The sequence below is a fragment of the Cheilinus undulatus genome, linkage group 13 (assembly GCF_018320785.1).
Source record: "Cheilinus undulatus linkage group 13, ASM1832078v1, whole genome shotgun sequence".
NCBI lineage: Eukaryota > Metazoa > Chordata > Actinopteri > Labriformes > Labridae > Cheilinus > Cheilinus undulatus.
Window position 1 is genome coordinate 38445697 of NC_054877.1, and position 24348 is coordinate 38470044.

General features: G+C 38.7%; 1 protein-coding gene across 4 annotated transcripts in view; it reads right to left on the reverse strand.

The window, feature by feature from the left end:
* The window catches only part of LOC121520028 (solute carrier family 12 member 7-like), a 48741-nt gene that overhangs the window by 15548 nt on the left and 8845 nt on the right, over positions 1 to 24348 (reverse strand). For all 4 annotated transcript variants that reach the window (XM_041803241.1, XM_041803240.1, XM_041803239.1 and 1 more), the window contains exons 2-14: positions 20018 to 20109; positions 17585 to 17713; positions 10336 to 10482; positions 9677 to 9731; positions 8239 to 8369; positions 8021 to 8145; positions 7831 to 7935; positions 4495 to 4706; positions 4228 to 4395; positions 2356 to 2454; positions 2043 to 2100; positions 1506 to 1680; positions 517 to 635 (exon numbers count right to left, since the gene is read on the reverse strand). In XM_041803241.1, coding sequence (XP_041659175.1) covers positions 517 to 635; positions 1506 to 1680; positions 2043 to 2100; positions 2356 to 2454; positions 4228 to 4395; positions 4495 to 4706; positions 7831 to 7935; positions 8021 to 8145; positions 8239 to 8369; positions 9677 to 9731; positions 10336 to 10482; positions 17585 to 17713; positions 20018 to 20109 — 1615 coding nt within the window. The remainder of the gene's footprint in view (positions 1 to 516; positions 636 to 1505; positions 1681 to 2042; positions 2101 to 2355; positions 2455 to 4227; positions 4396 to 4494; positions 4707 to 7830; positions 7936 to 8020; positions 8146 to 8238; positions 8370 to 9676; positions 9732 to 10335; positions 10483 to 17584; positions 17714 to 20017; positions 20110 to 24348) is intronic.

Below are 24348 nucleotides of genomic sequence, written 5' to 3' on the forward strand. Positions count from 1 at the left end.
CCCAGCTTTTACTACAAACTTGGTCATGTCAAGAACATGAGGATACTTCTCACAGCTAAATTTGTATAGATTGCTACTTTGACTTCTACTTAAGTACATTTTATCCAAAGTAACTTGCGCATGTGCATCTGCTCCTCATCCTCACTGCTCTGAGTATCATAAACAATAACTAGGTCTGTCTGTAATATATGCTTATCTATTGTTATCACAATCTAAATACAACTGATATTTGACATTACAACAACTCTGAATTGCATTTCAGGACTTTAATCTCAAAAGCCAAATTATTGTAAAATAATTGATTAATAAATAAACAGTAAATGGACGGGGCTCAGAGAGAAGGCTAAGGTAAGGTTGTGCTGGACATTTTGGACTTGATCTACGCTCTCAAAGCACTCATGCTCTGCACGCCTGATGCCTGGTGCCTTGAAGTCCTTGAGAGTTCAGTGCTATGCTTTTAGGCTGGAGATAAGAATCAGGTACAGAGTGGATCAGAGTGGATCAGAGTGGTCGTACGTGGAGAGGATGGGGGCCACAGCATCCAGAGAAGCTATGAGGATTCCTATCTCACAGATCCCGACTGTCAGCAGCAGAGCCCATGTTGGCTCACCATTAGCCTTCCCATGACCAAAGACCTGACAGAGACAGAAACAATGAGAGGTGGTCTGTAAAAAATATTGAACAAAACATAAGCAAACAAGAGTCTGTGAAAAAGAGAGGGCTTTTTACATACACTATGCTCCAAATGATTATGAAAATACGATTCCAGTTAAAAAACATTTGATTTTAAGTTGTCAGTTAAAGGTTTTAATTGTGCTGTTTCTCCTGTCAGTTTCCATCCCTGTCTTGGTGACAGGTTTGGTCATTAGTTCACCAGGTAAGCCTAATTAAAGGGAAAATACTCAAGGAGGTTGTTCAACATTATTAAAAAGTCCCAGGTTTCATGCAATATTGGGGAAAGAAAGATATTCCTGCAGATGAAAAGCATGAAATAGAGCATTATCTTGCAAAAGGTGTAAATACACTGGATATTTCATGAAAAAAACCACACCAGTAATTACTAAAAAGAAAAACACCACTTTGGTGAGACCTGAAGTCACAAATGTAATCAGTTTTTGAAAGTATGACACCATGCACAGACTCAAAAGAACATTTTTTTGCTCCAGGCCACCTAAATCTGTTTTTTTTTTTAATGGAAGAATGAAAGAACGAGAAAACTATGAATAGCGTATTTTTTTGATGACTCCCTCCAATTGAAAAAGTGCATTCTTATCAGTGGATTTTTATGTGGCCAACAAGTTATACGAGAAATATCTATTGGGGTTTTTTTTCTGTCTTTTTAGAATTACTGTAAAGTTATTTAGTAAAAAAACACTGGTATTTTACACAACATCCCTCTGATAGTTACACTGAAACTGAATGACAGTAAAAGATTACATGATGCAGTGCACTAGTTTTTGGTGCACAGATGACTGGAAACTGAGGAGATACATTTTAGCGCTGACCTGTAAGAACGGGATGATGCCGTCTCGAGCGATGGCCTGCAACAGCCGGGGGGCGCCAGTAAGGCTCTGAAGTCCCGCCCCACAGCAGGAGAAAAATGAGCCAATCACAATCACCCAGGGTGATGGCCAGGCGAGAACACCAATGACAGGGGTCTTCTTCACTGAGAACCCAAACCTGGAACACCAACATGAACACATTAAAGTGGAAGTGCTGGGTAATCACAGTATTATAAACTACAAGGAACACAAGGAATACAAGGTACTAATGGTAATTTGTTAATTAATAATTGTTACACTTTTTCATTTATATAGATGCTGTCTGCACATTTCTCTTTTTGTACTTATGCAACAGTCTTTTAATTCCAAATTTCCACTACACACTGTGAAATAAAAACAGTTTAAGCTGCTGGCCTCTTAAACTGAAGCCTGAAGTTAGCATGCATTCATACATTTTGTTTCACTCCGTTTTACAGGGATAAGTACTAAACGATGGATGTAATTAGTACACTTCCAAGGATTAGAAAAGTAAGCACTCACTTGTCCCTCAGCACCACACCTTCAATACAGGCTCCAAATAAAACCACACAGGAGATGTCTGAGCAACAAGTTAAGATGGAAATACTTTAATTCTGAGTTCACCTTGCTGTAAAAGAGTAACTCTTACCAGCACATACAGTCACTAGGACTACCGACTCAAGGTTTTATGCCTCCACAAGGTATACACTTGAAGGACAGTGAAAATACCACTATGGCTGCTTCAGTGTACAGGGGACAAATTGATCTTCAAAATCTGGGCAAGATAGCACTGACATTTTTATTGTACAATGAGTAAGACCAGTAAAAAGGATACAGATGAATGAGGTGGTGAGAATAGCCATGATGGTTCCTATGGGAATGGACCTCTGAGCATCTCTGAGATCTCCTGACCTGTTGGAACCAGCCATTATACCTGTAATAAAGAGAAGACAAGATAAGAACTGGAAGGGCAGGGCAAGGAAAGAAAAGAAAGGAAAGGACTGGAAAGGCAAGGAAGGAAAAGGAAAGGCAAAAAGCAAGGAAAGACAAGACAAGGCTAGGAAAGGAATGGCAAGGGAGGGCAAAGACAGGAAAAGCACAGAAGGCAAGGAAAGGAAAGGAAAAGCTGAGGAAAGAAAAGGAAAGCTAAGGAAAGGTAAGACAAGGCTAGGAAATTAACCCTTAGAGCTCACAGCTATTTTTTCCACCATCATGTCTTGTCTGGACTTTTTTTCTTAAAAAGCTTATAAAACATCAACCCTGTGGTGCACAGTCAAGCTCTAAACATCTTTTTTTCAGGACAACCTGGGCTTTAAGAATTCATCTTCTACAGTAATGTCACTTGAACTTTGAAAAGTTATAGGGCTCTGAAGACAAAAGATTTTTACTGGTAACACACAGTAAACAATAGTGACTGAGCATTTTCTTTGCACAGACTTGTTCATCTCTTGGGGACAAAACAATGAAAAAATAAATATTCTGTGACTAATGGTTTTCAAAATATCTACATATGTACAAAAAGTCCATTTGCTTTTTTGTAGTCAGATTCATTAATGCTATTCCTTTAAGCAGTAGAGAAGCAACATCTTGCTATTGGAGGAGAGCCCCTCCCACAATGCATTGCATGTAAACACTGGCCTCAACAAATATGATGCCTACAACCCAAAAAAATTGAAGTACATGATCGAAAATGGATTAAAAATGGAAAAAAAGACGCTTATTATCAGATGTAACGCCATGGATTTAATCTGTAAAGACCCTGAAAAGTCACTGAAGTTCCAGGCTTGCTAGAACGGCACTCTTAAGAGCTAATAAAAAGTAGCAAACGGACAGCAAAATAGTCTGCTTTCAGAGGAAAAAACAAGTAAGTGTCTATGACGTATGGTTCAAAAGTTATTAACGTTTTCCTAAACTGTGTCACTTCTTGTTGAACATGACAACACTGTCCTCAGAGACCCCGGGAAGTCAGCCAAGTTACGGGCTCACTAGCAAATGTTCTGTAAGAGGTATGAATGCATTTAAAGGCACAACACAGAGCTTTCACAGGAAAAAACAAGTTAGGGTCTACAACTTACGGTTCAAAAGTTACCAAGCAATTTACAATGGGGTGTGCCTGCGGCACAGATCTGTGTCGTGTGACCTCTAAGTGTTAATGGCAAGCGAATGCAATGAAAGGAAAGCAAGGAAAGAAAAGGAACAGAAAAAGCTAAAAGCTACAGTTTACTAATCATCAGCTCAATGATTCCCATAAAAACTTCACCACTGGTTCAGCGTGTACCAATAAAGGCATGAGCTGATCAGACCGACACTGTTAATTTTTAACAAGGCTGTAAAACATTTATTTCTGCTGTCAAAAACGGGTATGGATAAACCTCCAGGCTTTAGCATCCAGCCTAAAGTGGCACTTTTATTGAACCGCTGTACTGGCTACATTTCTTAACACCAGAGGCTGCCACCTAAGGGTGGCTAAATGTAAAATTAATGTTTTGTTTTGCAGCTAGGGGTAAAGTGGTTAAAATTTCCCTTTCATAAAAATAAAAATGATTTCAGGCCGTCTGATGCTGTGCCTTGTAGTGTGACTTTACAGTTTGGAAAAAAAAAAAAAGCAATGGTGCTCTCTAGAGAAATGTTAACGTCAGGTGAAGCGGGTTGAGCCAAGGAGCCTAAACATGTTAATATATGATGATTGATGGATTAGATCCTTTACCTGTGACAGAAGGGAAGTATATCCCCACCAGCAGTGTGAAGTAGGTGGCAATGTCATTGAAGACGAATGGTTTATTTCTGTCTATGGGAGTGTCTGGATCGACGACTGAAACCAGGCTTTTCTTCTCTATGGGCGTTTTGGCCTGGGCATAATCACCCCATAGATTGTCTGATGTAAAGAGAGACAGAGAAAACACTGGGTCAGATCTTGTGGACCTCGTTTTTACTGTACATTCAGTCTCAGAATCCTTTCAATCCTCCTTCTCACCTTTGATGACTCCACTCCGGAGTCCAGGTATGGCTCTGATCTCTGTTAGGTTGTTTGTATCAAAAAATGGGTCACAAGTTGCATTAGGATATTCAGTGTCGCAGAAGAATTTCCAAGGGCCCGTGGTATAAGTGATGTTTTTTACCACCACTGTCTTTGCACAGGTTTCAAACTCATCATTCCTTAGAGATCTGTTTCCCAGCAGACAGACACTGTGGAATAGAGAGGACAATGAAGGTTTAAAAGATTGATGCTGTCTATGTTGTTTCAAGCTCTTATTATGATAGGCTACATGAAGTAAAGAGATACTTTCATCGTGTTTTTTAATTAAAATGGTCTGTTTGTAGGCTACTGATTATGCAGCTTCAGCTGTGGGCCACCCATCTGTGGGGCATACAAACCAGAGGGAGAATGGACAGACATCCCAAAGGTGCTCTATTGCAGTGTTTCACAAACTTTCTACGGTGGCCCACTTTTTAGAAGGTAAAAGCCATTGTGACCTGACAACTTTTTTCCCATACATTATTGCTTATCAAGTCTGCCTTCTGCACTGCCCCCCTGGCTGGTTGGTTGAGCCAAGGCCAGTGCTAGCTTGGATAATGTTGATACTGGACTCAGTCTGGTCCTGATCTGGTGCCCTCCATTTCATGAGCCTGGAAGGAGCCACTTTACCGCTGTCACATGTTTTTTCGCTCGGCTCCTTGGGCCTTCAGTGGCTGGCTGTCCTAAAACAGTATGTCCCTGACAGTGACTTTAGCTTTTCTTGTTTTTATTTTATTATTTTGAAGACTGATGATTGCAAAATTTTTGAATGAATGTTTATGTAATGTTTTTATTTGTGTTGGACCCCAGTAAGACTAGCTTTTGACTTGACAAAAGCTAATGGGGATCCTAATAAACAAACAAACAAACAAACAAGCTCTTTTGCTGTCCAGCGACAGGAAGAGTCTCGTTTTGTGTTGTATTATGGTGCAGATGATTAGTGTGATGGAGCTCTCTTAAAAGCCATTTGGTGAACCCAAAAATCTCCCATGACCCTCCCATGCTTCCCAACACACTCTTGGAATTAGTGCTCTATTGAATTGAGATATGGTGACTGTGGAAGTCATTGGAGTACAGGGAACTCTTTGTCACAATGTTACAATGGGTCCCAAAGTGTGCCAAGAAAACACCTCTCGCACTATTATATGAACACCACCAGCCTGAACTGAATTTCTTGATGAGTCCATGCTTTTGTGCGGTTTACGCCAAATTCTGACCATACCATCTGAATGTCCCAGCTGAAATCGAGACTCATCAGACCAGCCAACGGTTTCCCAGTCTTCTATTGTCCAATTTTGTTGAGCCTATGTGAATTTAAGGATGTTCCTATGTGTCTTTTTCCATATTTGGCTAAACACTCATTTCAATTTCGTTTAACTGACTGCTCTAAAGATGAGAAAATCCTTAGAAAACAGACAAATTCCTCACAGGGTCATAGTGTTTGCGGGTGTGACATTAGCCTGATATACTCTCTACAGCAAGGCTCACACTACAAGCTAGCACCACCAGCCTTCATTCCTCTTTGCAGATTAATATCATGCTTAAATTGGTGGCCTCTTTTCACTTCAGGTGGAAGTTATACGTGAGTTCAACCCTTGACAGCCTACATACCACTTTATTTCCATTTACTACTTTGAAAAACGGTGATACCGTGCTGTTCCTACTACACACTAGCTGCGAAGCCACTGCTGAGCTTCTCATGTTTACATCTGTGAAGTGCCACACAGGAAGTCAGCGGCCATTAACTGAAGCTACAGCGGTCTCTAGTGGCACGAGGTTCATTCTTTTTTCAAAGAGCATTAAAGGTGCAATGTGTAGAAGTTGGCAGCATTTCGCTGAACAGAAACGGTGTAAATGGGATATAATGTTTATATATTTATGTGAAGTATGTTGAAATAAGTGTACAATCATCCCCTTAAAACTTTCGTTTTCTTTTTATAAAATTAGAAAAAAACTTTTAAATTTACATTACCGCGGGTTGCGCTCATGGAGGCTGACATAACGAACCGCCATGTTGTCTACGGCAATGTTTTGGGGACAGAAAGAGCGAAATGCAATTTTTAAATATGAACCTGCCCGCCGGTCCTGAAAGCTACCTGGAAGGCAGGCGGAGAAGAAGACTGACCTATAATCTATAAAAATGATGGTTACAAAAATGAATGAATAAACCCTCACCTCGTCACTGCTGTAAATGATGTCCGGCTCACTATCCTTTTCGGTCTTCACAGGCTCTTGTCGCTTAGTGATGTGATGTTTTGGTAACAGATGGGCTCATGCTAAAATCTGAACACTAGATGTTGCTAAAATTCCAATTTCTACACACTGCAACTTTAAAGACTGCGTTTTCAAGCCTATGTTTACAAAAATGATGGGTAATTCGTAAATCTTGTGCCGGCTAATTTGATAAACTAATTTAACCGTTTTAGCGATTAACCGCATGCATTCCTATGTGAATTGTAGCCTCGGTTTCCTGTTCTTCCCTGGCAGGATTCAGATGCTCGGTTTGAACTCCAGCAAGTCGTCTTCACCATGTCTACATTCTTAAAAGCATTTAGTTGCCATGCGATTAGCTGATTAGCTTTTCTGTGTTAACAAGCAATTGAACAGGTGTGCCTAATAAAGTGGCCGGTGAGTGTATATACAAACATGAACAAGTACATATACGAATCTTTAAAAACTAGTTTTTCTGCCTTACAGTTGTAAGTCTCTAGGAGATATCCAATCCATACTTTCTGTGGTAGTGTGATGCATAGAAATGTTATAAGCAACGCCTGACCGTAAAGCCTCATAACCTTGATCAGTGACCTCCAAAATGTAATAGCACAGCTTCATCTTGTGTCTTTATTAATGTACTGTTACAGCTCAAAACGTTTCTATACATGTATTCGATCAGCTATGGATCTATACTGGCCACGGTTAACATAGTTTAGATGTAGTTACTAAAAACCTGCAGTTTTCACCTGAAATAAAATTGTTTACAGCTCATCCCCTTCGGATTTCTGACACTCATCCTTTCTTCAACTCAGCAGCTCAAACAGCAAATTCGCACTTCCTGTGACATCACATGCATACCCTCTACAGTCCACCCACCAAGACTGAAGACCGAAGTTTATGTACTTGAAAAGTGATTCTAATAAGTGATTCTATACACTCCCTGGTGAGCTAACACTATGAGTGGGTGGCATACAATGTTTCATTGAACCACTATGGGTATAAACCCTCTTGTCTTCAGGAATCCAAAATTAAATTTTTCAGAGCTCTATTAGAAATGTCTTTCTTATGTTAATAACTTACGTAAACTCTGGAGGTTCAATGAGTGTCTTGATGACTCCGGCGTACGTTGCCATGATGGAGAGAAACACACAGGACAGAAACACCAGAGCCAGCTTGTTGACATACCTGCAGGAATAAAGGATATAACTGTAAGTCTGAGTGCTGGTGTGCATGTGTTTTTGTATGTGCTTGTGTATTCTGTGTTACTCACTTCACCCCTACAAACACCACCAGTGCCATGAGGAGAAGACAGCATGTCCCGTAGACTCGCATGTTGTTGAGCCTCGCTGCATCTTCACCTTCTTTAAACAACGTTGCTGTTGGGACGATGTACATCTGGCAAAGAGGAGACAGGAAGAAGAGAGTTGTATTTATCTGCAGATGAGATGAATACTGGCGACCTCTTTTCTGCAAAAAGCAGGAACATACCAGCAGGATCTCGATGGTGCCCAGGATGTACAGAGATCCAGCAAAGGTGGTTCCCAGGTAGAAACAGAGACCCACAGCTCCTCCAAACTCTGGACCCAGAGATCTGGAGATCATGTAGTATGAGCCTCCAGCTTTGGAGAAATTAGATCATGTTTAGACCAATGCATCTCTAGATGTTTGCAGCCCTTCACTTGGAAAGGATTAAAAAAAAAAACCTTCAGTCTGAATGAGCTGGTCTCATGGAATTCTGCTTTGTATTGTTTTACAGTGGTCTACCGAGACATACACAGGCTGTAAGGGGCAGATCCAACAGTGGTAAATATCTGGTGCCCCAAGTCAAGGATTGTAGCCTATAGGCCAGGGAAATGCTACCCTGAATTTTTTCCTGTTTATGAGGACTATGCGCTACTTTCATCTTATTTACAAATGTAGATTAGAAATTCCAACAAATCGACTCATCATATGAATAAATTCTACAATTCAAATATAAAAAAGAAAAAAAAGCCTTCATGATTTTTAATATCTAATAGTTCTCAAAGTGCCCTCATCATTTTAAAATGAAACATGATGAAGATCAACATACACTGTATGGACAAAAGTACTAGAATGCCTGACCATTACCCCAGCAGGGACTGGGATGTACTTTAATGTGGTAGTGGTCTGCCTTTATGGAAGGCTTTCCATAAGATTTAAGTGCTTCTGTAGGAATTTGTGCCCAATCATTCTGTAAAGTATTTATGAGGTCAAGCACTGATGTTGGATGAGAAGGCCTGGCTTACAATCTCTGTTCCCAGGGTTCCTTTTCCTTTTAACTTTATGACTGACAGCACCCACACAGGATTGCAGCCTCTCAAACGTTAGCTAGGAGCGGTTGGTAAAAGCCAATCAAGTAGCCAGACTGCGATCAAGAGGCGGGACTCCTGTGCTGCATCCAGGTGCTCCTTGGATTTCCAAGGAGCTTCTGGAAATCCTAACGTATTACTGTTTGTGTACCAAAATAGCTTTGGTACACACAGGATAATAACTGATGGGGTCGATTTCATGTGAGTTGAATACTAGTTGGGACCTGTCCCCCCTGTCTCCACAACTACACCCCTGAATATACACGAGAGGTACAAATATCCATCCAATAAGGTGAACTTGCCTGATCATGCAGGGTTCCTTTAAAGGCATGCAATTTCAAATCCGCAAGAAGTGCTTGTTCAGGTTGAGGTCAGAGCTCAAGTTCTTTTGTTCTTTGTGAAATATAATTATATATCACATGCCATAATGCATTACAGAAAAAACAAAAAAAACTATTAAAGGTCTCATATCAGTAAGAATCCCTTTTCTGAGCTTGCAAATAAAAACACTACACTGTGTGTTCCCCAAAGTTGCATCTTCAGTTGCTTACCATTGCGATTTAAAAATGCAGTAGGTGCAACATTGCTTAACTTACCTGGGACTACACCATTGGTTGCGATGGCACTCATTGATATGGCTGTGAGCAACGTCTGTATGGAGAGAAATAGGAGGGACAATTTAATCAAAGTAGGCCAAAAAAAAAAGCCCTTTAATATACAAATTAAATGAAAGATGTGCAGAAAAGATCACAGTGCAAGAAGAGATAATACATGTGAAGGGGGGTGAGTGTAGCTTATTCACATCACATCACATGAGTGCTGAGCAATTTGGTCCTAACTTTTCAAACAGTCAGCTCTCTGTCCACATGGTGCTGCTGACGTAAAGCTGTGCTTGTAAACAAATTGAATTTTCTGCCTGATTTGAGGGCTCTCGGCTGAGCTCACACATGTAGATTAATGCTGTCATTAAGCAGCCCCATAAATCCAGAGGACGGTGTTTTAACTGGCTGTAAATCTCACTCTTAATCTCATATGTGCTATTGTTTTGTTCAGGCGTTAAGACAATGATAAAGACCGTCTTGGAGAGACTTTGTTTTTACATAGCATTATTAATGCTACTTTCACATCTTGATAAAAGTGAAATGATGCGTCTAAACTGAAACCATACCAAATACACTTAATTGGAAGCCTAATTTTTTCTTGTGTCTCAGGGAATGAAATGTTTTTTTATGGCTGGATCTTTATAACAACTCACACAAATGCAGCACATAGACACGATGGCAAAGGACCCGAGGATCCCTGCTGTGCCCACGATCCAGGTGAGACGCAGGAAGAGAATTACACCCAGGATGTTCTGCATGCAGGGAAGGTAGACTCCAATGAAGGTTCCCATCTGAGGAACCTGTAAGTGGATAAATGTGACAAATGCACACAGTGAGAATACATTTGTTGGAAATACTAGATGAACAGAACTGCAGGGTTCATAATTAAATACTTCAAATCAACAGTTAAACCTTTGCACATGAAATATTGCCTTAAAAAATACAAAAAATACACTCACTGGATGCCTTATGAAAGGTAAACCTGTAACCACTCCCCAATTCAAATATCTAATCAGTTAATCACATGGAAGCAAACAATGCAATTAGGCATAAAGACATGGTCAAAATGATCTGCTTAAGTTCATAAGTCACACTGAATGCACACGCTGTGTCCCTGGAACGCGCTTGTTGGTGGGGCAGGTGTGTTTTGGGGCCTGTTTCAGAGCAGGACCATTCTGGGTGTGGCTCGGCGTAGACCAGCACAGCCATACTGGCACAGCTTGGTTTGGATTGGTGCAAGTACTACTATCCCAAGCCCATAAAATAATGTGCCAAATTTTGATAGAGGGAACTTTGGAGAACAGATTAGTTTGTCATAAGATTGGCAAGGAGAAGAGATCATAAAGTAGGAAGAATTAAAAGAATCAGAATATTTCATTTTCTAGCCATTTGGTGCCACTCTATTTTTGTCTTTCATTAGAGAAAAAAAATGAGTTTAAATATGACTAGGATTAAATTAAACATAGAAACCACTGGTTAATGTAGACAGACTTGGGAGACTGTAAAAAAGTGGTTGTAGCACTAAAGGAAAAGGTTTTAAATGGGACTAGGGTTAGTCTTGGGCATGCAAATCCATTTGTTAGAGGACTTGTAAAAAATGGCTGCAGTATTAAAGAAAAAAAACTTTCAGACCCATTGGTTAGGGTTAGGGTAGGCTAACAGAGGAGCCTATAAAATGACTGTTGTATACGAAAAATGTTTTAAAAGAGACTAGGGCTATTCTTGGGTATAAAAATGCATTTGAGTTAGGGAAGATGCATGGGAAAACTTGTAAAAAATGGCTGTAGCATCAAAGAAAAAGGGTTGAAATTTGATTACTGTTAGGCTTAGGCCTTAAAAATCCACTGGTTATGGTAGACTTGGTAAACGGACTTGAGATTGTATAGCGCTTTTCCAGTCATCTGACTACTCAAAGCACTTTACGATATACTTGCCAACGCTGTGTTTTGGGGAAAGACTAGAAAAATGGCTGTGGTTAGACTTGCAAAAAACTGTAGCATCAGAGAAAAGCAAAGCTCAAATCATCTCAAACTGGTTTCCTGAACATGATGATGAGTTCACTGTCCTCATTTACCAGATCTCAATCCTATTGAGCACCTTTTGGATGTGGTGGAATGGAAGAGTCACATCACTGGTGTGCAGCTGACACTGAAGTCTCTGTGGAGCGTTTACAGCACATTGTTGAATCTGTGAGCTGATCAACTACAGCAGCTCAGCAGGCAAAGGGAATCCAAATAGGTGTGCCTAATAAATTGGCCTGTGACCACATGACTCCTGTGTGTACAACAGGAAGATATTTTTGTGTTTCTTGACCAAATGTATTAAAACATACATTTTTTTGCATGGTCCTTCTACATTCTTAGATTATAAAATGGATTTTAAGAGCTTTTAAGAGCTACAAACAGAGACTAAAGTTGAAAAAACAAATCTGTCAATTTATGGGAAAAAAGCCAACATTTTAGGGGGGAAAAATCACCATTTTTGAGATTATGATTTTATATAATTGCAAGAAACCAAACTCAGAATTTCAGAGTTTAAAAAGTTGGAAATTCACGAAAAAAGCTTGAATTTTCGAAGTTTAAAAAGTCTTAAACTTTGACATTACAAACTTAATTATGTCAAAGTCTTAAAATCGTGACTGTAGAACAGTGTCATGTTAAAATCATCAAGAAACCCAACTGAAAACAGTGGTTGGTATTTTGACTTTTCAACTTATTAATCTCAAAAATTCTAAGTTTTGGTACATGTTTACTTTGATATTTCCAAGTGTGTAAAGAGGGGGCTTGGCCTTTCTTAGATATGAGTGGGGAAGCCCTAAGGAAAAAAGGTTGAGAAACATTGACCCCCTAGGTAGACAATAAAACGTCTGTGGTATTAAAGAAAACAGTTTAAAAGAACACAAAGCTTATTTCTAAAAATCCACTGATTGGGTTAAGGCAGACTGCCAGGGAGGGATTTTAAGGAAATGGCTGTAGTATTAAAGAAAAAAAGTTTAAAAAAGAAGAGGGTTAGTGTTGGGCATAAAAATCCTCTGGTTAGGGTTTGGGAATGCGGACACTTGTAAAAAATGCTGTAGTATTAGAAAAAGGTTTTAGGGTAGCCCTAACTGACTGTCGTAATAACAGATAGTTTACAAAGAGATATTTTGTCAAGAACAGGTGTATGTAGGCCAGTCATGTTGGGATTTTGTCTATGAAAAAGTTGTGAATCACTAACCTAGTCAACCACCTATACCTGATTAGGGATATAACAGTCAATTGATGTAAATTAATACATTGATTGGTTGATTAATTATCCCATCAGATCAATAAAATTGCAAAACATTGATCTATATAGTCCCCTTCAAGCTATGCTTTTATTTCAAAATCCCCCTGCACACCTGTTGACAGTTTCTGCCCAGCAGTGTCCTACACCAGCTAACAGTAGCTGCAGTTGCTTGAAGTTTGCGGCTGAGGGAAGGAGAATATCTGGCAAGTCTCTAGTCTTAATTCGCTGACCACATCTGCATTTTTATTTGTATACAGCTGCCGTATGTGATCGTTCATGGATTAAAAAAACCCCTCTCTCCTTGTTATGGCTGAAATAGCACCAGTGTCGTCTGATATAGACCCTAAAGATAAACAGAGAAGGAAAAGTCAGCTTTGTGCCTCTTTTGATACACAAATCAAAGCCCTATAGGTCACGTTAGAATATGATGAAAATATAATCTGTCTGAACTCAATGTGAGTTCAGACATAACCATTCTTTCTCTCTTGTTATGAGGCTACTCACCCCAAGAGCATCATTTGAAATACAACTTTGCTCAAAGTCGAACCTCTCCATTTATAAAACTCAAGATTGCCAGTAATAAAAAATAACGTAAATTCATCATGGTTACATCACATGCCACAGATTTAACCTCATTTCAGTCCAATAATTTATTATAAAACTACAACTGAACTACATGCCACATTAATAAGCCGCAGTATAATGTATGAATGGCTGATAAAGAGCAGAAATATCTGATCAAGTCAAATCTAAAATAGGTCAACAGGCCAAAATGTTTGATCACGATTACAAAAGGCTGCAGAAAAAGTTCATATTGATGCTTTAGCGTGATGTGAGGGCTTGAAGAACTAAAAAAATGTTTGGTACTGAAAATGTTTGCCGTTTTAAAATCAGCATGTTTAATACAAATGTCCACATTATGATCTTAATTTAAAGGTAACAGGGGCCCAAAGTTTAAAGGAATTAGACAACATTTACAGCATTTAAAATGTTAGCAGTGAAATGCAGGGCTTTTTTCTTTTGGTAAAACAGACTGTTTCTTTTATTAAATGCAGAAACATTTCAGTAATTAAACTGCAGAAACTTTCTTCTGTAATTGCATGAAATGTGTGCATAAAATCGCCTGATATCAATTGTAGGCTCACATATTGAATTACATTAAAATTGTATCATAGCATTGTGATATCAGAAATTATCATATTATCGTCCAAAATATTGATATTGTATCACATTGTAATGAAACAGGGGATTTACACACCCCTATAATTGATGGTACATTTGTCCTTTTTTGCCACAATCTAATGTTTTGATTAATATGTATATAATTTGACATGTGTGGCTGTAAATAAATTTTTACGTCTGCAGTTATTAATCTTTTTTAAGCTAAATAATGCAGAAAACTTCATATTAGCTGACACTGATGCTTGAATCTTCAAGCTATTTTCTGCTGATACTCATATTATACTGATATATTGTGAATCCTCATGTGCAAGGTGCCAAAATCTAAATATTTCAACAAAAGAAAGTCATGTTACATTAGTGCATTAGAAGTTATGTTAAACCAAAGACAAAGGTAAAATCAAAACTCAATATGTAGCTCCACAGTTAATCTGAAACAAATAAACCTGGGATAAACAACACTACATTCACACATGGGAAGGGACTTTAAAGTTTAAAGCCACAATTGGCTTGACAGTTATAGCTTCACTGTTTACAATAAGAAATATTTACTTTTTTCAACATTTAAGGTGTTTTTTTTAAACAAAGTCGTAAGGAATAAATTTAGAAGATAAGGGAAATAAGTCAGGAAAAAAAATTACAGACGCTGATCCTGCTTATTTCTTCCTTTTTGAAATCACAGCAGAAGTAACACAACTCCTGAATAAATTCAAGCTACAGAATTGTGCCTGCATGCTCAAAATGCTGCAGAATATTCTGGTAAAATTGCAACTGATCCATTAAGTGCAAAGTAAAGTCCCCATCCTTAAGCTCTCATACATGGCTATCTTTTGTTCTTTTTAAGAAATCCATCCAATAATACGTACCATTTTTTGTGCTATGATGGCTTTGCCCTGCCCTTTCTCCACTGATCCCAGTTTGTCTAAAAACTGTGAAGTTCCTGATGGTGGTTTCCAGATCTCCCACATCTTCAGTCCTTTTCCTCAGTCTGTGTTTTTGCTGTCTGTCTCATGTTCTCTCGAGTCTCAAGCTTCACATCTCCTCCAGCTATCAGGGGCGGGTCTCTCTACACCATCATCAAATCCCCTTTACAAATGGACCAAAAAATGGCCCTGACTGTTTCACCCAAGGCCTCTGGATGTTCAGTGTCAGCGAGACGACCGAGGAGGCACGTATTGTTTGAGCTTGAAATATTTAGAATAATTTCCCACAACTGGCGTTATTAAAACATCATGCTGCATTTAAAAATAAGAAATTCAGCATGATGTTTTTGCCCCAATTAATATTTGATGCCTCATTTTCTGTGGCTTGTGATTTCCACAGTTTGGACATGGTGGTAATTTCACTGGCTGATTCTGGTATTTTTGGGATGTAGTTTTTTCCAACCATGATTTTGATCAATGCAGTGTGAAGACTTGGACACAGTTGGCCTGGATGCTACAGCCTGGCTTACTTAGGAGGGTGAAAATGTCAACAAGCAATTCAAACCCATTTATTGTGCAATTTATTGGCAGCACTATTCAGTGCAAAATGCATCTTAAATAACAGCAAAAATGTTATTTTGTCATGCAAATGTATTATCAAAAGTTTCTGTCGTGTTTTTCTCTATAAACAGCAGCGATGCAGGGCCAGTATCAGTAACCCAGTCTGAACTGTACTCATCGCCCCGTTCAAAATCCCCCAGGCTTTAGCGGGTCACTGTATAGCTTTTGTCTTATCAGGCACTTTAAAAACTACAAACTAGGTCATTGTAAAGCTCACAAAATCAAAGACTTTAGAAATGTCTTTGCTTGAATGCAGTCCATTCTTTAGATGTTTGTATCTCCTTGTGATCCCTAAGACCAAAATAAGCTGATTAATCCAACATTTTTGTCAGAAAATAATTTGAAAGTTCTCCATGGCTATTTATCATTTGTCTTTTCTCTTTAAAGGGAAATTTCAGTACTTCTGACTTTGAGTTGTACACACATGGACAAAATTGTTGATACCCTTTTGTTAAAGAAAGAAAAACCCATAATGGTCACTGATTACTTGAAACTGACAAAAGTAATAATAAATAAAAATTTACCAAAAATTAACTCATTAAAATCAGACATTAATTTTGAATTGTGGTTCAACAGAAACATTTTAAAAATCAAACTAAAGAAACTGGCCTGGACAAAAATGACGGTACCCCTATAAAAGAATGTAAAATAATTTGACTATAAGGAGATGTTAAACTAAGGTGTGTCCTGTGATTACGGATGCTACTAATGACTATTCCTATAATCAACTAGTCACCGACGACGGAAACGACTCGATCACTGTTGAGCATTCGCAACTCTGGACAGAGATAGTATGAATGACAGATGGCTCACTCCCAAGCATCTCAGCTTGAGAAAATGTTTTGCAAACACAACAGCAACACGCTGCATGAAAGAAAGGTGTGTGGACGCAATAAATGAATCATCAACAATAAAATTTGTCGCTGATGGAAGTCATCATTGATTTTTTGTTGACAACAGCGATGAATCGTTGCATCCCTACCTGTATTTACCATCACAGGTGTCTTTAAACGTGTAATCAGTCAGTCTGCTTATGTAAAGGCTGAAAAGTAGTCACTGTGCTGTTTGGTAACATGGTGTGTACCACACTGAACATGGACCACAGAAAGCTAAGGAGACAGTTGTCCCAGGAGATTTGAAAGAAAATGATAGATGCACATGTTAAAGGTAAAGACTATAAGAGCATCTCCAAGCAGCTTGATGTTCCTGTGACTACAGTTGACCATATTGTTCAGAAGTTTAAGGTCCACAGGACTGTAGCCAACCTCCCTGGATGTGGCCACAAGAGAAAAATTGAAGAGATGAATAATACAGATGGTAGCCAAAGAGCCTAGAACAACTTCCACAGAGATTAGAAGTGAACTCCAGAGACATCAGTGTCAGAACACACCATCCATCGCTGTTTAAGCCAAAGTGGACTTAATGGAAGACGACAAAGGAAGACTCCACTGTCGAAAGTAAATCATCACAAAGCCAGACTAGCATTTGCCAAAATACATATTGACAAGCCACAAAGCTTCTGGGAGAATGATCTACAGATGAGACAAAACTGGAGCTTCTTGGCAGTTCCTCCTGTGCTTGGATTCTCTCTGGTTCTTCAAACTTCCTCAAAGACATGCTCAATGGGTTACCATGACTCTGAGTTGCCTATAGACATGACTTTGACCTTTGAGACCTTATTCTTCTCTGTAATTTAGCCTTGTGACTGACTGCTGACCAGTCCAGTCCAGGGTTTAACCTCTTGCTGGGATCAGCTCCCCATGATACCACCATAGCAGCATACATAATGGATGGGTGGGTAAACTAAATCTACTTGATCACAAGAGTGCAGGCTCCTGAAAAAGCTAAAACTAACAGTCCACAGACAGAAAACAGTATCCTCAGTCATTTGATGGAAAAGAGGGTTTCTTACCATGACAGCGACCCTCTGGATCCCGTCTTCGTCCGCCTCCTCGTGCTCACGGACGCCCTGCGTCAGGTTAGTGTAGTTGGCCAGCTTGTTGAGAAGAGACGACACCATCGGGGTGCTGTCCATTTCCTCCTGCAAGGAAAATAGTGTGCTCAAACAGAATGCATACTATGTACAGAGTTTTTTTTAACAGTTTAAAACATCTATTTGGTACAACCACAGTGTTTACTTACTCTTAGTATTGCTTGCTCATGGCATTACCTCTAACCTCCAATGCAGACACCTCAGTTTGTGTTTCAGATTCAGAGTTTAAAGAGGAAAGAGGCTTTGCTTCAAGGTATAGGGTTTCACAAACATCCTGCACTGTTTCACAATTTTACATTGTTTTTTACACATTTATGTGAGAGTGATTGTTGTTTTTAATTAAGTATTATTTCTGTTGTATGTTTTTTATATTCTTCTTCTTCTTCATACTGAAATAGTTTAACCCCTTAAAATTCTGTGTGAAATAAGTCAAAAACTCTGGAATGTCCTAATTAAATTGAATGCAGTGTTTAAACCATTTGGAGTAAACGCACAGACAAGGTGGCTTTAGAAAGGTTACACTCTGAAGTTTTTGTCCCATACTGTGAGATTCACTGTAGCTGCTACAGGTTTTGAGTAATGCAACAAAAAACAAATCTCCATTATTGCTAATAATTGCCTGGAAAAAAGATTATTACAGCAAATACAGTGGACTAGAACAATGACGGTAAATTTTAAATCATACAGTTCTGGTCCATGAATCTTCATAGATGTAATCATGAATTGAACTACAATGTTACTGTGTGGCCTCTTACTGATGCAGCAGGACTGCTTGTGATGGGATATTATGATCAGCAGAGCTTCTAATGGTGAGCTTTGTCACTTTTATTATTGTTGACAAATGCATTATGTATGGCTGCTGTGGTGGTTTTATCCTGATGTGGTTTAAATTGTCAGAATCCTGAGAATCAGAGCTCTCTGCTGGTGGATAGCATGTTTTATTTACATTTTGAAAATAACTGAATAGTTGAAAAAAAAACATCTCACTACTCCCACCCCCTCCTGATGAAACTGAACCCATACTGTATATCAGGGGTTCTCAACCTTTCAGGTGCCAGAGACTGGGGACACCCACCGTACCTGAAGGTGGTCAAACACAGCCATGCACATTCAAGAATAGTCATGTGCAGACAAGGCCGTCCATTAAGGGGGGATAAAGAGGAGAGCTTTCTGGGGCCCAGCCAAACTGGGGGCCCATGGAGTCAGAAAATCATGGTCCATTGTAGAGTCAAGCTGTGATATCTGTATTTGATATTTAACCTGAATAATAAGCATTCTTATCAAAGCAAGAAATATCTCTTTTAGTCATTTGAGCCATAGGATATAGCCATCTTAAAAATGTGAATCCAGTTTCTTAAAAACAGAATGAAAATTGGTTTAAAAATGTATTAAAAATACAGTATGTGGTAAAATAGGAGTTTAACAAAAAAAAATCTGATAAAAATGACAAAAGCATAAACAAAAAAATTTCAAAAATATGGTTGGCATGGAGAATTTGGCACAAAAAGTAATAAAGGGGATTAAAAAGTGGTAGAAATAGCTTAGAAGTTTCAAAAATGTGTGAAAAATTTGGTAAAATGGGACTTAAATATGGGAAAAAGTGGTTTAAACAGGCAAAAACTGGTTAACTAAGGCAGGATTGGCAGAAATTGTTTAAACTGGCAAAAATGGGCATAACAAATCATGAGATGTAGGTAAAATGGCCAAAAATTAGCTCAAAAAGTGGTATATAGGGGTTTAGAGTGGCAACAGTGGGTCAACAGAGGCAACAACAAGTGGAAAATGGCAAAATTTGGATTAGAAGTGGCAAAAACAGGCAGAACAAAAGTGATGAAAGGGTCTAATATGAACACAAATGGGTTTAGAGTGGCAAAAATGTGTTAAAAATGGCAAAAAATGTGGGAAAAGGGGATGAAAATGGGTTAGAATTTGGCAAACTGGTGTAAAGTGGTAAAAGTGGGTAAAAAAAATGAGGCAAAAAAAAAAGAGGCGACCCCCTCTAAGTGTCTCGTGACCTCCAAAGGGGTCCCAACTCCTACATTGAGAACCACTGCTGTATATAACCATCAAAAAAGAAATATTAACTAAAAGATGGAAATTTGAAAACTTGACATTATTCTTTGAATATTGATTTTGGCTTAAAAAAACAGCCTCAACCTGAATAAGTGCAGTTAAAAGACAGCGAATAGTTAACAGATGAACATAAAATGATTTAAGACTTGTATGAAAAGAGAAAGCCTCAGGTTTTTTGGTCTTTTATCCCAAAGCTGAGTAGAAACTAAAATCCTCACCGTGGTTGGTCCAAATTGTTTTGAACAGAGACTAGTATAAGTGTAAAACATGATTTCTTACCTCAAACAGGGCCATGTTCTTTCCTTCATAATAATGGTCTCCATCACCGTCTGAAGTGATGAATGGACTGGACTCTCTCTGATCATCATCTCCTGGTGTTTAACAGAGAGTAGAGACATACTGTCAGATCAATAAAATAATAAAGAACATCATCAGGTCCTCAACACTGTGCTGATAAGATCTGTAGCAGTCAGCAGTTAGAAAACGTTTTAATTATTGTGTCAGTCCAACTATTATGTAGAATGTTTGCATTGAAATTTTACTTTTCCCTTCTTTAGCCAGAGAACAAGTTTCCACTGGTTTGACATCAGAAAGTAGACTGCTGTGTGCAGTGGAGGGTTTCTGTTTCATAAACAACACAGGCAGAACAAGGGCCATGAGAAAGTCAAAGCTGCTCACCCACAATAACCGACTGTTTGACCTACAAACGCCGATTCCGAAAAAGTTGAGACGTTTTGTAAATTGTGAATAAAAACAGAAAACACTGATTGCTCTTGCTTTCTAACCCATATTCAGCTGAATCCTACACAAAGACAGGATAGTCCATATATTTATGCCTCTGACACATCCCAAAAAAGTAGAAAGAAGCATGATTACTGCTGTGTTACATTACCTTTTCTTCAAACAACCCTCTCTAAGGGTCCTGGGACTAAAAACACTATTTGTTGATTTTTTTAAAGTCCTATTCTTGACTTTTAGCTTCACATTAATAATACAACATATAACAAACAATGAGAAATGTAATCCTAGTATGAGACTTTCTGCATGGGAAATTTTCACCTCTGCTAAAGCAGATTATTTTTGTTAGAACACATAAATATTTTACCAATGATACTTTGAATGCAGGGCTTTTAGTTTAAGTAAATTATCTTGGTCCTTTTGAGAGATTAAATTTCTTTTTTCAGTGAAAATGGGTATTCAAGGGCTGAAGGGTAGGGCAGAGTGGGGCACAACTTTTTTGGATTTGGCTCAATAATTTAAAAATATTTAATTTACTTTAATCATATTGGTAAAATAGCAACATACACATATCTGCCACGAATTAACACCAGAGTTGCATTTTTATGTTTAACTGCTTTATGGAAAATTGCACAGAAAGTGACTAAAGTGAAATGTTACAACTTATCCCATAGATGAGGTTAACTGTAACATCAGTAGGTTTGGTTGTAACACTTGCAAAAGAAAGTTAATTTGTTCAGTTCAGACAAGTTTATTAATCCCCTACAGCTTACACTGCTGTGTAAAAACAATCTAAACAATAAGGGCAACAAAAACAAACATGCAAAACATTCACAGCAGCATATAGACAACCACATTCACATGTCAGTGCCAACAGGTCAGCAATAAATTCAATAAATACAATGTCAAAGAAGCATTAAGAAGTAGGACACACCTGAGACTCCAAATTCAGCACGAGCCACAAATTAATTCAAGTTTACCTCTCAACAAAAGTGCCAACAAGCAGTTTCAAAAATGGGCTGAAGCAGCAAAAATGTGTTAAAAACGTCCAAATAAAAAGTGACAAACCTGGGCCACATGTGGCAAAATGGGTGAAAAGCAGCAAAAAGTGAATTAAATTGGCAAAAGAGGCTTAAAAGTGGCCAAAAATAACAGAAATTGAGAAAAGGGGTTAAGTTGGCAAAGATGAGCAAAACTTTGCAAAATGTGTCAAAGTGGCAAAAAGAATGTCAAACATCAAGAAAGGGTTCAAACTGGTATAAAGAAGTAGAAAAATGGGCAGAAAACATTTTGAGAAGAGGTTAAAAAGTACAGTTTGACACTTTTCAGCTCCAAAATGAGGAAACTGTTAGCCAGCATGCTAGCACCAGACCCAACACATATGCGTTAAATCATTAATGAATGATCAAATTTAAAGTGAGTGCATCCTTGTCTGGAAAAAATATTGAATTAATCTATTCCTCAAGCACTCTTAGCAATGTTTAAAAAAAGTATTGCCTTAACTCTCAAACCAATGCATCTTTTGCAAATATCAGCCTTGTAATATCAGCTGACAGATTCATCCTTCTGATTTTATTTAGTCAGTGGAGAGTCAATGTTTTTATTGACAGATGAAAGCCCTGTCCACAGTTTTGCATATTTTTACACATAGTTTGAAAAGACAAAGTGCCTTTGAGAAACATGCAGATTTTCCTTACGTGCTGCTCCTCAGCTCTATGTCTCTTGCCTCTGGTTGTCATGCAGCAGTCTCAGTTTATTAGGTTTGGTGTGTTATCGCTCCAGATAACACTGTTGTCTTTATTACCCTAAAGAACCCAAGGCCCATCACTGGCTCAGAGATCACTGAAGAGCAGCTCAGAAGACCAGTGTGCTGTGGGCACACATGACACGGTGAGGACTGTAAACAAACTCAAAGAGAGTGTTTTGGGAAAATCCAACACTGAGCGTGTGGAAGATATGGTCAGGGTTTAATCTGTAATCAGTGTTAGCTTTGTGGGATCTTCCATCTTCTCTGTGTCGGTCGTAAGAATTTGATTTAATTGTTATGGATGTTATGAATGACGCAAGGCAGCGCACAAGACTCAACAAAGGAAACAGGAAAGCAGGACAAGACTTGAACATCCAATTTTTGCACAAGGAGTGGGTAAATATGCACCCAAATAGACTAAGCCAAAAGATCTTTTAGGGGCCCTGCCTGCTTTAATGTTGTGTTCAGTATATACAAACAAAGACAATGCATTAGTCATCAATTATCCAATCAGGGAACCACTTGGATTAGTGATCACCTGGAGCTGGTTAGGTCACCATCCTTCATCTTCACATTTCATAAATAAAAATGCATAAAAAGAGAAGCATGATCTGTAGATAGCAACAATAAAAAATGAAAAAGAAACTTTGTCAAGGGTTCTGAAAAATGTGTTATTTTCCTCTCTAAAATTAATATCCATAAAACAGTCCCCAAATATTGAGACAGGTGCAACAAAAGACTGGGAAAGATGCTGAATAGTCAAAACCACCTGGAACATTCCACAGGTAAACAGGCTAATTGGTTACGAGTGATGTATCATGATTGGCTATAAAAGTAGCACACCTGGGTGACTCAGTATGTCACAATCAATGACGGTGCAAAGTTCTTCACTCTGTGAAAGACTGTGGGAAAATACGTAGTCCAAAAGTTCATGAACAATTGCAAGGAATTTGGCGTTTTTGCCATGTACAGTCCATAAATCATCAAAGATCTGGAAAATCTGGAGGTATCTGTGCATTTAAGAGGCAAGAAGAAAAACTCACCAACATTGACCTTTGATCCCTAAAGTTGTACCGATTCAAATCAGCACCATTATGTGATAGATATTATAATGTGGGCTCAGGAACATTTCAGAAAAGTCAGCTAACACAGCAAAATGTAAACAAAATGCAAAAGTTCCAGCAACTTCCCTGGGCCCCAGCTCATCTGAGATGGACTGGCCTAAGTGGAAACGTACTGTGGTCTGACAAGAGCACATTTTCAATTGTTTTTGGAAATAATGGCTGTCAAGTCCCCTGCATATTTGATGTAGTGCCCATGGAAAGGCTTATCTGCACTTCTGTGAAGATGCCAATAATACTGAGATTTTCAGCAAGGCACAAGGTACAACGGCTTCACAATAAAAGAGCACTGATACTCAACTGGCCTGCATCCAGTTCTGTACCATCTCCCATTGGAAATGCATGATGAATTATGAAGTGCAATTATGATGATGGAAACCCTGCACCTTAAGATGCACATCAAGAGAGAAAGGGCATAGAAATCCACTTTTAATACTTAAACTAGAAAAGCACTCGGAGAGCACAGACCTCTGCCATTAGCCCTATCTCCCAATAGTACAGAATCCTTTAAAAATATCCCTGGATCCAGACGGTGATCCGGATCAGTCCCAAAATCTAATCACTTCTTCCTTATGCCATTTCTGAGATTTCCTGAAAATTTCATCAAAATCCATCCATAACCTTTTGAGTTATATTGCTAACAAACAAAGTAACAAATGAACAAACCCACCAGATCACATAACCTTCTTGGCAGAGGTAATTATTGTCTTCAGTCCCCAGACCCCTACAGTGTATTATAAGGAGAAAGGGTGATGGAATACAGTGGAAAACATGCTCTGCCACTTTATTAGGTACACCTGTTCAATTGCTTGTTAACACAAATAGCTAATCAGCCTATCATATGGCAGCAACTCTTTGCATTTAGTGCATGTAGAGGTGGTCAAGATGCTTTGACATTCAATGTGTTCACTGTACTCCAGTGACCTCCACAGTCACCAGATCTGAAACCAGTAGAGCACCTTTGGGATGTGGTGCAGCCCACTAATCTGTAGCAACTATGTGGT